This window comes from Alligator mississippiensis, chromosome 2, assembly GCF_030867095.1.
Source record: "Alligator mississippiensis isolate rAllMis1 chromosome 2, rAllMis1, whole genome shotgun sequence".
NCBI classification, from domain to species: domain Eukaryota; kingdom Metazoa; phylum Chordata; order Crocodylia; family Alligatoridae; genus Alligator; species Alligator mississippiensis.
Window position 1 is genome coordinate 208538526 of NC_081825.1, and position 18342 is coordinate 208556867.

General features: G+C 40.2%; 1 protein-coding gene across 4 annotated transcripts in view; it reads right to left on the minus strand.

Moving 5' to 3' along the window:
• METTL15 (methyltransferase 15, mitochondrial 12S rRNA N4-cytidine) overlaps window positions 1-18342 on the minus strand; it is a 234869-nt gene that overhangs the window by 1395 nt on the left and 215132 nt on the right. For all 4 annotated transcript variants that reach the window (XM_019477091.2, XM_014602159.3, XM_014602161.3 and 1 more), the window contains one exon: window positions 17651-17829. In XM_019477091.2, the coding sequence (XP_019332636.1) occupies window positions 17651-17829 (179 nt within the window). The remainder of the gene's footprint in view (window positions 1-17650; window positions 17830-18342) is intronic.

Below are 18342 nucleotides of genomic sequence, written 5' to 3' on the forward strand. Positions count from 1 at the left end.
CCTGTAGGTATGCTTCTGGTTCTTCTTCCCCAGGTGCAGTACCTTGCACTTGTCAGTGTTGAAACCCATCCTGTTTTCATCCGCTCACCCCTGTACCCTGTCTAGGTCCGATTGCAGCCTATTTCTCCCTTCTAGTGTTCCCGCTTCCCCCCACATCTTGGTGTCATCTGTGAATTTGAACAGGGTGCTTTTTACCCCCTCATCCAAGTCTCTGATTAAGATGTTGAACAGTGCAGGCCCAAGGAAAAAACCCTGCAGAACCCTACTGCTAACATCCCTCCAGGTTGAAAATGACCCATCCACCACCACTCTCTGGGTGCGGCCCTCCAGCCAGTTAGTGACCTATTTGACTGTGTAGGTGTCGATCGCAGCTGCCTCGATCCTTAGGATCTGGAGGTTTCACACTAGGCATGGTGCACCCTGCAGCTAATGTGAAAATTGAGCTGATGTACAAAATGTGCTAAAGCTCAATAGCAAGAAGCTATAAAGTTAGTACACATTTACGAGGTATAACTTTATAGCTGGTTGGAACTTGTTATGGTGTGATAGGTATTTTGCATGTAGCTGGTCTTGAGGTAACTGGACAATTTGCCAGTTGAACTGTAAAGTGTAGAGAGGGCCTAAAAGATTATTCTTGGGACCAGTGTAATTTAACATTTTTATTGATGACCTTACCATAGGGGTGGGCAAAATATGGCCCATAGGTCAGATCCGGCCCTCTGAGGGATTTTGTCTGGCTTGCAGTGGGTCCCTCAGTTCCACCTGGCCCAGATGTGGGAGGCAGGCTGGGCCATTGCACATGCGGCTAGTCCTGCCACCCCTAGGTCCAAAGCAGGGCTAGCATGGCCAGACTCCATTTCCCACTAGCCCCAGTGGTGGCGGTTCCTTCTGGCTGCTGCCACTAGACTCAGCTCCACTGCCTGAACACCCAGGCCTGTCCACCCACACCCACTGTTTGGCAGGGTGCTTGGCTGGGGCCAGCCAGTAGCAGTGTCTGGGAGCGAGACAGGAGGGTGGGGCCTGGGAGACCCTGGGATCTTGGAGTGGTAACAGCATGGGGCCAGGGGCAGAGCCCCAGTTCTGTGGGCAGGGATGCTCAGGGAGCAGATTGCTGCTCTGCTGCAGGGCTGGCCAAACACTGTCACCACCCTAAGATCCCGGGATCTCCGTGGACACCAGCTGGGACCCACATGGGCAGGGCCCAAGCCTAGGCTGAGCACCCACTCCAGCCTTGCCCATGCCAGCCATGATGAGTGGCAGCAGCAGGCCAGTATCAGTGAAGATAAAGGTTGCCTTCTACCCCAAGGAGGGGCTAGAGATGCTGGCCAACTTCATGACACTGCCCAGCTTTGGTGGCAGTGGTCTGAGTGTGGAGGCAGCTATCGCCAAGCAGAAGCTGATGCTGAGCATCAGGAAAAAGAGGGCCCTGGTGGCAGGCAAAGCCACCCCTCCCTTGCTGCTGCTGCTGCTGGGGCCCTTCTTGCTATGGTTGCTTGGAGCCCAAGCCAGGGATAGCCTGTGGCTTCACCCTGCTGCCACCACCTCACCAGGCATGGGGGCCTGAGGTGACCTTGTTGTGGCAAGGGCCCCAGCTGAGCTGCCCCTGCTGAAGCTGCTGCCCACTACCAACCTGGTAGGGGTAGCTGCTGATCCAAGGTCCCAGCCCTGCACCAACTCTCTGCTCACCCGTTGCCACATCCCACATAGGGAGTTTTGGTGACATTGCATGGTGTGGGGGAGGAGGTGAGGCGGAATGCTGACTTGGCCCATGACAGCTCTGCAAAACTCCCTATGTAGCCCATGGGCTCAAATAACTGCCCACCCCTGACTAAGCACAAATATCAGGAGCAGAGTGAGAAAAGTTTTAAGGACACAATGTTGGAGGGCACTATCAATACAGAAGTAAATCAGAATATTATGTGGGAAGAACAGGATGACTTTTGGGACTGGGGCAATAGAATCAAATGGCATTCAGTAGTGTAAAATGCAAGGCTGTGTACTTTAATGCTGCTAAAAACTTCTGCAGTTAGCTGGGAGCTCATCATTTAGAAAAGGACCTGGGTCAACAGTAGGATGACTCGAGTTGGCAATATGATATGTCTGAAAAAAGACAAAGACAAGCCAGAAACAAATGAGATTAATCTAGGCATTTTCAGGACAGATAGAGAAGTAATAGTGGCATTGTACAAGGCACTAGGTGAGATTAAATTTGGAGCACTGTATAAAATTCTGGTCACTCAAGTTAAAAAAAAAATAACTGAAACCTTAATAGATGTGGAAAAGGATTATTAGAACCATCAGGCATATGGAAAGCCTATCTTAAAAGAAGAGATGAAAAAAGCTTGGCTTGTTCAGTCTACCAAAAAAGCATTACTTTGTAGAAATAAGTTAGAAAAGGCATAAAGAGTAAACATCAGAAGTATGTATGCTAAAAGACAATGCTGGAACTAAAACAAGGGGGTAAACTGACCATGAATTAATTTATGTTTTAAATTAGAAGAAGGTTCCAACCATCAGGACAGTCAAATCTAGCAGCTTGTCAATGTGGCAGAAAAGGCAAAAAACCTAACTGTTTATAACCCAGAACTCAGTAAATACAGGAAAGAGATTATAAAACATGGCTGCCTGCAGTAACAGGGGATAGGACAGGATGGACAAGATGAACCACCAAGACCATGCCAATCCTATGTTCCTGAAGATAAAATACAAAATGAGAGCTGAATCAGAGAGAGTCAATGACTTAAAATTCAGGGCAGCAAAGATTGTGCATCTTCATTAGCAATGGCACCAATTACATTCATATGTAGATGTCAATATATATGCAGGCTTAATTGCTTCTCTTGTATTACTGAAACAGATAATATACATAAAGCATGGTGCAACAGAAACAATGTTTTGCCATCTAGATTACTGTGAAATTCAGAGAAGTGATAGGATTTAATTAATTACACTATTTTTATTTTAATTAAACACTATTTCTAATTTAAAGAAACAAGACAATAATAACAGCATCATCATTCTTAATGAAAAGCCTTTCATGCTGATCACATGTACAAAGCATATATTCAAAGCTTAGTAACCTAATTGTGACAATACTGTAAAACTATTTTATCCCTTCAATAAAACATTAAAGGAAGTAGTATTTCCTTATAGTACTTGCAGTTCAGATTAATATTCACATAACAACTTTTTAATAAACAAATGATAAAAAAGAGTTGGCTCTCTATCAGTCATAAATCCTTTTTAGATATTTGACATACTGGTAATTATATTACATATGAATATAGTTAAATTGTAGCTATTGGATAAGCTATAATTAGGGACCTACTTAATTCACTTGCAGACAAAAGACATTTTCACAGCTTGGTCATGGCATAAGGCTGATTTTGTAGGCATTTCCTGACTGCTGCTACCCTTCATGCTGCCCTACCAGCTAGTGCCTTCCCCTCCTGGGCAGGCTGTGAGGCAGTGAGGACCACTGGCTCTCGCTGGGGAGTCAGCATTTTATTTTTATTAAGTTTTTTAAAAAGTTGATTTCATGGACAATTGCGGATTTTGTGGTTTCTGCAAAATCCATGAAATTGTGAATTAAATAGGTCCCTAGCTATAATATTTCCATTTGAATAATGCAATCAGTGTTGCCTTTACAATATAAAGTTACATATTACCACACTCCTATTATTCCCTGTTTGCATCAATGGAACACATTTTTCAGGGCAAATCATTTATATAAAAATATCAGATGTTAATTAGCATTGGTTATCTCTAAATTAGCATGTACAGTGAATCAAGAATACAGATTTATTGTAAATTTCTATGGGACCAATCTTGATCCTATTATGTATCTTAAGAATATAAAAATGCAGATGTACTTTTTTATGGCAGATCACTCACTTCCCACCATGTAGTAACTTCTCTACATAAGATGATACATTGTAGATGGAATAGAAATTATGAAAAATTGATTTATTTCTTGTTTAGCTGTTTTCCATGTTCCCACTTTTCAGAATAGTGACACTCTATTCGGATTAGGACAAACAGTATCTGTATGAAAGCAATTCTAATGTCTAGTGTTGGGTTGTCAGCATGTGTAGGAGTAAAAGTGTTGTTTATGTGACTTCTACTGTTTCTGGATTATATTTAAGATTTTTGTGGATAAGAAATCTGGAAAGAGGGTCTCTATGAAGAGGTCATGTTAAAACAAAAATGCATTCAATAAAAATATATCCTAACCAGTTTGCTTGATGTTAACTAGGATTTCGGATTGAATTAAATCATTTGAAGATATGAAAATAGCAGTGGAAATTATATGATTAAGCAGTATGTGGGCGAGGAAGCATTCAGTCTGACATTACCTGGTTCATGATGAACTCCTCTTGTACTAGTTGCCCACAGCTTGCAAGAATCATTCTTGTTCAGGAGTGAAGATAATGTTTTGCTGGATTCTAAGCATCTGCTCCTAAATTTCTGCTCTCTCACTTTCTCTGTCTTTTTTGTTTAAAGAAAGTTAAGAGAGAGCAGTTGATACCGTTGCCATCTCAGGTAGCTACATAATGTCAAGTTAACGTGACTATGTCAGTGTGTGACTGTTGGAAAAATCTCCAAGACCAACTAATTTATATCATCTGTACAGACATTTCTCACTTATTCCCTAAGGATTTATACCATTCCCCTTACTACCGTGAAGAGAAAGGTGACTAAGATAGGTTTTTTTCAGAGAGTTTTTTAAGGTATTATTCATTTTATACAAGTCATTCTTATATTCTCATTAATGAGCATAGAGAAAAGGGCTGGAGAAACCAGAGATAAAGAAACAAGGGGAAATGAGTTACCAAAAAGTGTTACAGGATTTTTGAATTTGGCATGAATAAAAAAGCCTGGTTCAGAAAAGTGCAAGTTATAATATTAATGCATAAAGGGAAGGAACTGTTCTTTGCAACAAGGTTGGTCAGTAAATTATTATAAAAAAAGAATGATTAACATATTCCTGGCAACAGCATCAGTACAACTGCTATATAGGTATTTATATATGGATGCACTGAATCTTCTGCCCAATAGAGCTGAACAATCTCTATTTCAATTAAACTGACAACAGAATAAGGCAAGGTGTCCACAGTAATTGCAGTTAGATTCAGATCCCCAAAGGTATTTGGGCACCAATGAAATCAGTGGGAAGTCGAGTGCCTTTGTGGAGCTAGCACTTAATTAAGAGAAACAACAGATCTTCTGGCCAATCTGGGACTGGAGACAAACAATAGATCTTCTGGGATTGGAGGCAAAGACATTCTTGAAGCAACTAGATACTAAGCCAAAATTCATATAAGAGAAGGAATTAGTCCACAAAACTGAGGTGGAGAAAGTAGATGGATACAGCTAATACACACATAAAATAGCTTCTAGTAGGAAATCATATGAAGTCCTTTTCTGAATTTTGTGATGAATCAGACCTTCCAAAAACAGTTGAATGGCCATAAATGTAGTTGCATCAAGTATCAGAAAATCGGTTTGGACCTAAGGCTTTATTCACCTGTCCAGACCCTAGATAAAGAGAAATGTATACAAAAGCACATGCCATTTTTTATTGTTTTTATATCAACAGTTATAATGTATTTAGCACTGTAGAAAACCATGACATTTGATACACCAAGGCTTGATGTTCCATCATTTAAGATGTGCACTTTGGGTTTAAAAAATAACACCCCAGTTAAGATGGCTGTGTTTGCCAGCAATGTCAGAAACACTTTGTGAAGCATATAGATTCTATTGAACAGGACAATTAAGCTGATACGACATTTCAGGTTGTTATGACTCCGTTGTATATCGCTTATAAAATTTGGATGTAAGCAAATAAAAGTTCTGCTGAGCTGCATACCTGAGAAATTGAGGTGGAATGGTGCGGTCTCTGGACTAATATGGCCACTAGCTACTGGTGTAATTTGCATTGTCTAGCTTAATGTAAATGTTAAAGTAACATTTTACCCACTCCCAAACACTCAGCAGGAGCATAAACTTGGCATGAACTGAATAAGCAGAATTCTTCCTCTATGAAGGAGCATTTGATCATCTCTGCTAAGGAAGAAGAGCAACACAGTGGCAAAAAATATAACAGTAAAAAATATAATAGTAGGAACAAATATCAGAACCAACAATTGACTTGCAAGAATCCTAACACCTGTGACCATGCTTGTTGACAATATACCCAGACCTGAGTAAATTTCAATTAAAACAACTCAGAGCTCCTCCAGACATCACAAAACCATACAACACAGTTAACATGAGCAAGAGGGCACCCCAGACCCTGGGCACTTAAAGTATGCTTGCCCAAATACTGCAAGAGTACAGGACTGAGTCTAGGACATGAGAAAAATTTTAAGCAAAAGCACAAGAAAAAACACAAGTTCTGTATCTTTTCTGCATCGAGAACTTCAACCACAGAAAGGGACTAGGGGTGTGCGAAGCAGGCAGCATTCAATTTGGATTCGGCCTGATTCGGGGGACAATGATTCGATTCACTGATTCGGATCACTGTCCCAATTTGATTCGGCCAAATCTGAATCTGAAGATTTGATTCTGATTTAGAGAATCAGAGATACAGCCATAGACACAGCTTTATATGTTTTTTCTACGTACCTCGAGGTACCACGCATGGCTCGTGAACGCGAGATGGTGAGACGGATGAAGCATCCCACAGGAGGGCAGGGGGAGGGGGTCCCCATGCACTTGGCAGCGGACCCAGAGGTGGACCAGAAGTACTTCTGGTCGTGAGACGTTCCATCCGCTCCACCATCTCAGCATTCGTGAGCCTTGCCTGGTATCTTGAGGTACGTAGAAAAAACATATAAAGCTGTGTCTATAGCCAAATCGTTGAATCTCTCCTAATCTCTCTGAATTGATTCAGAGGCTTCTGATTCAATTTGGAGAGATTAATGGGTCTCCTGATTTGACTCAGATTCAGAGATTTGGCTGCCAAATCGGGCCGCATCTCCTCCGAATCGAATTAGCGACCAAAGCGTTGCACAGCCCTAAAAGGGACATATTCTCTGCCTAAGGAGTTTACAATCTATACAAATACAAGATACATGATAATAATCCAGGAGGGAGAGAGAAAAATTTGAAGAAAAAGAGAAAAGCATTTGCTGGATGAAGAAAATAGTGTTCCATTAACAGAAGACAGTTTGAAGGAGTTAGAAGCTGTGTTCAAAGAATGAAAAATTACAATTACATGGTAAGTGTGAGAAGGTAATAAACAAGCTTAATTTGGCAGTCCTCTCTCTCACCCTTTTTCCCCTCTTACCTTTTGCCTTCAGCATGAGACAGCATAAGGGGCAGGGAATGTGTCATGAAGTGCAAGGTTTCTGGGAACTGCAGTTCTCTAGTGTGGTAGTAGCTTTTGCTGATGCTGAGGGAAAAGATTTCACTCCATTTTTTACCACTAAAGCCCATGTCAAAAGGGCAAACAAAAATAAATTCCTGACTTTGGCAGCAAAAATTGGCATCAATTCTCCCCTCAGCAGCAGCAAACTTGGCTGCCACTCTACAAAACTATGATTCTCAGAATGCCATGCGATTCATAACACACACTGTCTGTGCCAGGTGCTTCTTGCAACCAGCAAGTACAGGCAGAACAAAGGACAGGAGGGTAAGGACCCTGTGTCCCATTCTTCTGGCACCCCTTCCCTTATGCAGCATCCAGGACATGTGCTCTACTTACCCGTATTACATTACACTACTGAGGTAACATTATTTACTGACTCTATTATTATCATCACACATGACCAATTTTAGATAAAGCTGCATGTACTGCATTTCCATTTAATGGGGCAAGTTTAAATATACCAAAAGTATCATATAAGTAATATTTGTATTACATTTTTATGATTTTCAAAGCTACAAGGAGTGACTCCCCCTGAAATTCAATGAGATTTAGGCCATGGAAAGGTGTTATGTTTCTACTGGGAAAAGTCACTTCTCTTCCAGGAGAAATTCCAGCAGATAGGTGTTCATTAAATTTTTTTGTGGAGAAAATGAGGAAAAAAAAGAGAAAGAACATCCAAGAGAAAGATGTTCCACTTTGACGCTTGAAAGATCTTCCCTGCACCAGAGTTTCTCTTGCTAGGCTGAGCGCCTGTACATTTCCGCTTGACTCTTCTTATCATGGGAGGAGTCAAGCAGTAACTTCCCCTGTGTCTTCCCCAGACCAGGGGAAATCTTGGCTGGGGAAGGTGTGGGAGCATTACACTAACGTTTGACTCCTCCCATGATAGGGAAAAGGTGAGCTGCCACAGTTCTCTCAGTCTTTCCCAGACTGCAGTCCCCCAGACCAGGGACTGGAAGAAGTGGAGGAGCAACTGCTTCCTAGTGCCTTCTCTACACCAGGGGTAACCCAGCCTGGGTAAAGCGTGGAGAGCAAGGGAGAGAGGGTATCTGCAGACTGGAATACCTGTACATTCCCTCTCTCAGGAAGATTTGTACCTATAGTTAGTTCTCTAGATTGTTAGTGGTAGAAAAGAACACCTGTCCATGGCCTTAGATGCCTAAGTCACTTAGATGCTTTAGAAAAATTTATCTTAGGCACCTGTCATCTATGCCTCTAAGAATCCCATGCTCCTTTAGCATCTAACATTCAACTTCCAAGTTCTGCATGCTGTAAAATCTCTGGTCATTTTTCAAAACAAATGCCTACTGAAAGGAAGGGACTAGATTCAGAGAAGTGTTAGGATAGGATCTCACAAGAAGGAAACTGACACTGATTTTTGAAAGCAAAGCATCCTTATTTCATTAAATGTATTTGGGACAGGGGGCAACTCCTAGGCCTGGTCACAATACTGGCCTGCCCACCTGTCTAGGGCAGTCTGCCCTGTCTTACCTGCCACGATTTGTTGGGATAAACCTGATGTAGTAAGCAGGAGGCTGCCCATTTTAAGACTCCGCTGTCAAGGGGTTTACACATGGCTCCGACCTTCCTTTACTGTGTCCCATACCTCGCAGATGGCATCGTACATTGATTATAGTACCTGGTGAGAGCTGGGTCAAACTCCTCCCCTTGTTGGGCCTCTATCACTCTACTCTTGCACTCTGCCCCCTCTCACAGGGCCTTACTCACTCCACCCCCTCTCATAGGTTCTCTTTTGTACTGCCCCTCACTGGGCCACTCTCAACCCGCCCTACTCTGTGACTTTGTGACCTTCAGGCTTGCCTACTTGCTCTCCGTCCAGTCCACACGCAGCCCGTTGGGCGCCACTGTGTACCCTACTTTACACGGCCACCGGCCTTATGCCCCACCCTGGGCTGAACTTCGCCACTAGTTCCTCCCCAAGCCATACATACTTCTGTCCCCTCCCGCTGGGGTCTTGGGGTCTTACATCCCACAGATTCAGGTGCCTCTCTCTCTGCATACCTGGTCCAAATATCAGCTCTACTCTACTTCCCACTTGGTAGTGGAGGCTGGGGTTAGAAGGCATCCCTACCCACCTTCCACTTGGGAGGCAACTGGCCTAGCATTTCTGGGGAGCTACCCCACCACAGGTAGCCCCACCAGGCCATCCTTCCCCAGCAGGGTGCAGTGTCAAGTTATACCCAGGACTGAGAGCTACCTGCCATCCCCATAGCTCCCACCCTTACCTCCAAGATGTTCCTGAGTAGCCGCTCACCTGCGTGGTGTCTTTCTGGCTGCCAGCAGCAGATTGCTACTTCAGCCTTGAGAGCCTAGATCTAAAATGGAGGCTGATCTACTCCCTCCTCCAACCCCAGGGCTCTTCTGTGGTCATGTGACTGCCTCATTACTCCAGTTCACACCTGTCGGCTGCCCTGCTTTGGTCCTTAAAATGACAGGCACCCAAAGGTGTTCTGTCACAGAATGAATCTAAAAATAAATTTTGTTTTGAAAATAGAATCCCTGAGCTTAAAATTGATGGTAGTTTAAAATTTAAAAAAAACCCTGCTTCTTAATATACAACAGACTTGTCATAAGGAAAATGAATAGCTTTCTTTTAAAGGAGCAACTAACAGTTATAAACACTAATAGTTTGGTTAAAATACTGAGTATTATTAGATTGAACCAAATAATTTAAAAGTAAAGATGGAGTACATCTAAAATATCATAGGAGACAGAGGTTACTATAGCAATGTTCACAGGAACACAAAGATACTCCTTTTTGAAACGTATACATTCACTAAGTCACTAGATATACACAGCTCTATGCTCCCCCATAATAGTTGACCTAGTTTCCATTTACAGATAAGCTTTTTCTTCAACATACCTGAAGGCTCTTAAATCATACCTCTGGGTCTCTTTTTGAATTTGGTTACAAAATAATTTTAAATAAAAAACAAAGTTTCTTGAAATAAGGATCTACCATTCAGTAAATGGATCTAATACAGAAAAGCTAATTTCCTTTCTGCCCTGATTTCGATTACCATACCATTCAATTACTTGAAACTTTCAAAACTGTAAGTGAAAAATATGATAGATAAAAAATACACTGATAAGACACAATAAAATCAGGGGGGTTTTGGCTATAGTTTCCAGTATCCTGCTAGTCCTATACTGGACTTTCCTTTTCATGATATTTATTAACAAATTTTTGCCAGTTGTGAATTCTAGGATTATGTTTTATATATATTATTAGTCAACTGCCTGTCAAGAATGACGGGCGGGGGGGGGGCAGAGGAGGGGGGGGGCTGGGATGGAGCGCCACCACCTAATGCCCCATGCTGCTGCTGCTCTGCCTCTTGAAGGGAGTGGGGTGGGGGAGCCGAGGCCAGCACTGCTTGGCATCACTTGCAGGAAGTAAGGTAGGGGAGGTGAGGCCAGCAGCCCCACCCTCTGTCTGGTCCTTGGCGCAGCTTTGGAATCATGGCTGTGCTCCCCCATGCTTGGAACACGCCAAGCAAAAAAGTGTTATGGATGGACGGACAGACAGACTTAGGCTTTTATAATATTAGAATACTGCTTTTAGATTCAATACCCCAGAGCTGATTCCCACTTCTCAGAACAAAAATATATGTCCTAAGTACCACACAGTATGAATCAAGCACTAAAATATTTTCTAAACTTGCAAATGATCTGCTAGAAATTGTTAATTTCTTTCCCAGAAAAGGCTACCTATAAGGATTAAGACAAAATCAAGTTCTAGAATTCTAGTCAGAAGCTGGATGCAAATCTGAATTTCTCTATAAGGATCCACCCACCACCACACAAACTAGGAAGCTGAGGACTCAATTCAGTGTTAGAACTACCCAAAGCAAAATACGAGCCCTAACATTTGTAAGAAGCCAAAGCCTTCTGGTTTTTCTCTGATATTGTCACACTGCGAGTTAAGATAAAATGGATAGACCATAATCATAACTAGCCTTACATTCTCTACCATGTTATTAATCTAAGAGAGCTTTCTTCTTAACATCAAATACAGTAATCAAGTGAAAAAATATATAGTTTTATTTTCTAAATCAGCAAAATATTTCACAAATCTTTCATTTGTTTGCTTACTTGAACTAATAAGGCTCACACAAATGCTTATACTATTTCAAAAGTATTTTTAAACCAAAATACATTTCATACATTTATATCCCCTGGGAGGTAAAGAAAAGGAGGAAGGGAGCAGAATAGGAAGCTTGAGCTTTAAAAACTTAGGGTTACATGGGAAAAAGGTGCAATATTAATCCACTTGTACCAGTTTGTGCTTGTTTCTGCTGTTAGATTACTTTTTAGAGTGTGATCTTTGACAACAGGCTTTGATTTTGGACCTGTAATACTGCTCAGGCATATGAGTTAGATATCCAACTTATCAGATTGTGGCAATATCTACAACATCTAACTGCCTAATATAAACATTTAGAACTATTCTAAGTATAATAGATGGCAACTAATAGAGATATTTTGTATATGTTGTATATGTTAGCATAGAAGGTCATATTATTTGATCAAAACATTATTCTTCACAATTGAACAATTTAAAAAAAATATCAAACTGTGCCTTTTTTCTTTAATTGTTCGTTCTAATAGTTAAAGGTGGTTTTCAGGGTCACTTAAGAACATTTCTTAAAAGGCATTTGGGCACTTGACTCTTGAAATCAACAGGAGTTAGGCGCCATTACTTCCAGATGTTAAAAACAAAATGAAACAAAACAAAACACCACACTTTACCAGAAGAAGCAGCGCATTAGTTTACCAGAAGAAGCAGCGTATTACTTCGACTTGGCTCTGCAGTATCTGTAAAGATCAGGTACTTCAGTGGGGCTTTTCGAAGCTTTTGGCTAAAATCTGATTCAATCACCTATTAGATAAAAGTGCCCGATCTATACAGATACTGCAGAGCCAGGTCCAACTAAGGCGCTGCCTCCTCTGGGCATGCGCTGGGCTACGTGAGGGAACGTGCCAAGTTTGAATTAAAGTACTGCTTTTTGCTTTTTTTTTTTACATCTGCAAGCAGCCTGAAGTGCCTTTGAGGATTTGGGTATTTATAGACCTGCTATGGGAGGCTGAGGAGGATGGGAGTCCTTTAATTAGCGAGCTGTGCTAATTAACAGTGCCTGAGCATCATGTGCATCAGCATCCCCAGGCTGAAAAATGGCAGTGGGTCACTTTGAACTAAAGCTCAAACGAGCTTTAGTTTAAAACTCCTTGCTGCCATTTTTCAGTGCGGGGATGCTGATACACGTGATGCTTGGAGGCTGATGGAGCGTGTTAATTTCCACGATGGAAATTCCATTTCGGAGCAGCCTAGTTGCACATCTATAGGAGCCCGTTGAGCTTGTTAGAAATCTGCTTTATTGGATGTCCCATTTTATGTCATGCCTTACCTTGATTGCAAATAGTGCAGGAAAAAGATCTGCCTTTCTGTAAAATCATTGGGTATGGTATAAATAATGCCAATGATGATGATTGTAAAGTGAAAGATAAGTGACTATCAAGCGAAAAGACCAATATATTTTATTATTAATACATCAGGTACCTGTGGAAACAGTAACTAATTAATATAATTTATAGTGAATTTTTTTGTCACACGAACACCTATCTTCTTGAAAGAGTTGGTGGATTTAAACCATCAGCCTAGGGCTGTAGGCCTATACTATCTTATTCTCAGTCAGCTCACCCAGCAACATCTGAAGATATAGGAAAAAACAGTGACTTTGTGCTTTCTGATAAAGTCACAAAACTAAATCATACTAACACTGGAAAATCTTTCTTGCTAACATGCTTTACTATGTACAATAATATAACTAAATGTGTATGGGAAGCTAGTAAAATTAATTTCATTCACAAAAACAGCATGCTTCTGGCTAGCTGGTGGATTTGAAATCCCAGTGAGATAAATTATCATTTTCACTTTTGGGATACCCTGGTGCTACTTACATTTTAAAAATCTAATAGATTCGCATGTTAAAATATAATGAAATTTTTAAGCTTGTGAATGAAATTAGCAACGTGCTGTGCCTATCAATGTGAGACATTAAAGTCCCCAGAGCAAGAGAGAGTGGTAGAGTTTAAAAATTAATTCAGATCGTGCACCTGTTTGCGGGAATTCATCTGTTGAATTTGCATCACATTTAATAAGTTTCTGTGACGCAATTCATGTCCTTTTGTCTAGGCTCCCTTAATCAGTGTTAATTCACACCCATATGAAATTCAAGTAATATTACAAATTTAAAACTGTTAATTAAAGTCTACAAACTTGGATAAATTGGGATAAAACTGGCTTTAACAAAAAAAAGTGTCCTTTAAATTTCTTTAGCATTTAATCTTCAACTTCTGTCAAGTAAAATCCAGATGACTACATGATCTTACACTGATCTATCAATGAGTTACAAAGTTAAATGAAATCAAGTAAAATTAAGTAACTAGCTCAGGGGCAGGCAATTATTCTGGGTGGAGGGCCGCTTACTGAGTTTTGGCAACTCATTGAGGGCAGCCAGGGGCACATGAATACTAATTTTCTAAAATTTTTAGGGGCCCCGCAGGCCAGATACAATGGCCTGGTGGGCTACATCCGGCCCCCGGGCCGCATTTTGCCCACCCCTGAACTAGCTTAAGCAAATGGGTAAGGAGGAATAGCTTGCTTTCTAAGGAATATCACAGACTGAAAAGAAAAAAGAATTAGTGATCAGGAATATAGACAAACTACATTAATACTACATTTTAAGAAGCGCAGCGTTTATTTTTTCCAGTAAGTTTTAACATATATTCATTAACGTTAGGATTGCCCAATATAATATAAGTGGCTGCAAGCTTCAGCACAAATCTATGTAAAACTGTTTTTCTCAGTTGATTTCTCAGGACCTGGTCAAAGTTGTTCACTTGAGAACCCCTGATATAAACTATTTATAGAGTTCCTATCACTTCAGGAAGTTAGTGGATGTTGAGGGTATTTCAAGACAACAAATTATAAACAAGGTAAAACATTTTCTAACTCTCCCTACCAGCTTTCCTTCTCCCTTGCGTAAGCTACGCAACCCTTGCACTGACACATGCCTACTTAACAACCAGAACATAGTCATTTCTGACAGCCTCTTTGTAGCCCTGCATCTGTAGGAACACCACCTGATGAAGGTCCTGCATTAAGTATTAGAAGTAAGTAGTTTCTTGAATTGGAACAAAGTGAGAATGCAGGGCTGGAATAAACCTTTTGGGTAATCAAATTCAAGTCATTTGGCATTGGAAGCAGTCATGTCATAGAGCCCTACCCATAAACGTATGTGTATTTATTAGGCTCTTGTCCCCACTACTCCTGTGGAAAGACTCTATTATTAGAAACTTTCTTCTGATTTCAGCCTAAACTTATTTATGACCAGTTTATAGGAATTTATTTTTGTGTGAGCACTGCTTTTTAACTTAAATAGTTATTTCCCCTCCTTGGTAGCTATCCCCTTGATGTATTTATAGAGAACAATCATGTCTCCTTCTCAACCTTCTTTTTTCTAGAGTGGTAAGAATATCCATATTCCAATAGGTTTAGCTCATCAAGTTTCAGGCTATTAGCCTGGGCTTCTCCAGAGTCTGGTGAAAGGCAGGGCTTTAATGTATACAGTCTTAGGGGATTTAGCAAATCCAATGGCCTGTAAAAGGAATAGGAAGCTACAAGCAGTATGATTACACTGTTTGCCTTCATTTGCATGTCCACTCCATGCAGCAGGGAAAGTGATGGAAGACGTGCATCCACTGGCCAGATTACTTAAATGAGAATAACTATTTCATACATCTTTTCTCCTCCCCTAAATTCTTACAAAAACTGATCCAGTCTTTTGCTTTTGAAGGTGAAGAGGTCTGCATATTAAGTCTCATATGGCCTAATGATCAAGTATTTAATTATGCGAATGAATTCTCGCTCCTCTAAATAGATAATATGATGCTTAATCCATTGGTTTGGGCATTCAGATTGCTCTACAGATATACATCATACTACTCAGGGTCCCGCTCCAGTTCTGCCCAGGGGAAAACCCTGCAACTATGCTCCCTATCCCAGCTCCTAGCCACTACACAGCAATGATTTTGTAGAAGGGCAGGTCTGGATGTTACATGAAGAGTGATATTGTACATTTTGTTGACCATAGATGCCAGTTCTAATTAGCTGATGTTATGTTTCCTCTCTCATGTGGATAACAACACATTATACTTTAATAAATCTGCCTGTGTGTAACTAACTAATATTTAATAATATAATGAACAGAGTCCTTAGAGTAGTGGTCTTGTGGCCCTTACTCTAAGACAGCTCAAAGTGAAATGAAAAGGAGCTCTCCCCAATCAAGGACTAAAAGAGGGGTTAAAATTGTTTTAACTTTTTGCATAATCTACATAGAGAGATGGACAAAAAGTCTCAAACACGGACTGTTCTAAGGTTCTCTGGCATGCATGCTACTGTACTGATTCACAAGTCAGTAAGTACACAGAGTACAGCAAGGGTTTTAAAGTGTCAGAAAATGTGCATTGTCACAGGAAGTGCCAATTAAGGTGATGACTCACAGGCAACCCATCCAACTCTGTGGCATATTTGACCACTGTCTCTTACAAGAAACCAGTAAGTTAGTTCATGATAGGTGAAAATGATTTTTTTTTTTTAAAGATACGTAGCTTATTATGCTATTAACATACCTGTTTAGTTGCTTTAAGATTAAAAACAATGATATTTTAAAATAGCAGTTCTGCAAGAAGCATACATGTGACAAACAAGTAAAGTTACTGCCATTTAAAGTTAATAGAAATGGCTACTTTTAAAATATATAATAGCCATATTTTATTTAAGTTATATATACTGATCTAGCTCTTCTCCATTAAAAAATATTTCCCTTCCGTACACTGTGCCTAAATATGATATTTTTATAGCAAATGGAGCCTTCTTATTATTCTAGAGCACTAATTATTTCAGGTCTCACAGGTACATTTCAAGCCTATTTGGGTTTACCCTATAACTTACTTGAACACTTTATGGTTTGAATACAAGGATAAGCCTTTGTTTATTAATGTATCTAAGAACAAATAATCAGTTTTGATTATTTACTTATTAAGTCATAAAAGTATGATGATAAGCCAAAAATGATTAAATTTAACATTAACCTTATAGATTCATAGAGGTAGGGTCAGAAGGGACCTTATAGATCATCAAGTCCAACCCCCTGCCCTGGGCAGGAGAGAAAACTGGGCTCAAATGACCCCAGCCAGGTAGACATCAAGCCTCCTCTTAAAGACCCCTCGGGTAGGAGTCATCACTACTTCCCTTGGAAGTTGGTTCCAGATCCTAGCCGCCCTGACTGTGAAGTAGCGCCTTAATGTGAAGTGTTACAGTTTGAAGAATCTATAAATACCCCATTGGGTTTTCTTAAATCTATTGGAGAACTTTAAAAAAAAAAAAAGAAAAAGAAAAGAAAAGAATCACCATAAACCATAATGAACTGTATTAAAAGCTAATTTTCCTAGCTCTGGAAATAAGTATTTCAGTGCTTTAGATTAATTTGTGACAAGACCTGGTTATTCTCCAATGGAATCATGTTAGACAGCTACTGAAGGTGTATTTTGCCTTGGAAAACTTTCATCATAGGGCAAAACTGTGCAATTATTTCCTGCCTGGAACACAAGCCTTCCAAGCTCCATTTAGTTCAGGAAGTTTATGGTGAACAGCAGCTAAGAAGAAGCGTTTCAAAAAGCCCTTCAGGCTGATCTAGTTAGCATGCACAAAGTGAAATAATTTATAATATCACTTTATTCTTTTTAGCTGGTTATTTAAAATAAAGAGATGAGCTAATTTATTTTAGTGGTTGAGAACTGCCCTGGTACTTCCCCACCCCCACAATATTAAAATGTACAAACTTAAAACTAAGAGAATAGATTACATATATGATATTTGAGGGATTATCAACAGTAGTGATTAAGATTTCCCTGTGCTGTTGTCATTCCATGTTTTACATTGGTAGGCACAAATGATAAATCACTTCATGTAAAATCTGCTATTAAACTAATCGGCAAACTGCAGCATAAAGAATGGGAGCTTACAAAACAAAACAAAACAAAACAAAACAAAAACAAAACAAAAAGCTGACATCAGAGAAAGATAGGCAGGATTCAATCTTGCATGATTTCAAGTGCAAATAGATCCCTTTGGGACTTTGGGGATTAATATTTTTTTCTCTCTCAGACACTGTTCAGAATTAATGAGGGTACCTGCAACAATGCTGGCAAACTGCTGAGTTCTGGTGATGGGGTAGATGCTGCGTGCCTGAACGATTGCTGAAGCTATTTTCCTGGCGTGCCTTTCCTCCCCGTATGTTCTCAGGATGGACGTAAGTGCCTGTTGATCTAAAGCATTCACAACATCAGCAGCGGTGGGCATGTCAGGGTACCTACGCACAAGAAGAGCCAATTAGTTCACTGACGTCAGTTTTCATTGACAAAAGGTGAAGCTTCATAGCATTGAGACATAAAGTCAAACACACACACTGCATACAAGTGCCCTCGAGGTTTTAAAATAAGACAGCAAATCCATGAAAATGGAAATAGCTTCTACCTTTTAAATTCTCTTATTACATTAGATGGAGTTTCTTCCTTAATGTTAATTAGTAATAAAAGAATAGCTGAAACTTCAAGCATTACCATAAAGTTTAACATTAATAAGTTGACAAAGAATAGCTGCATTTCAAGTATTATTTAAAAATTTAAATGCTGCAAAGCAGCCTTTATTTAGAGAATTTCAAAACATGAACTCATTTTTCTTATGTTGATTTTAGTCATTCTGCATTATCTGTTCTGTTTTCTATTTAGAATATGGAGGGGCTGGTCTCAATAATCTCTTCTCTTATATCTAGGGCTAGGAAACCTTTATGAACATTTATGAAGGTAACTCTTGTCTTGAATTA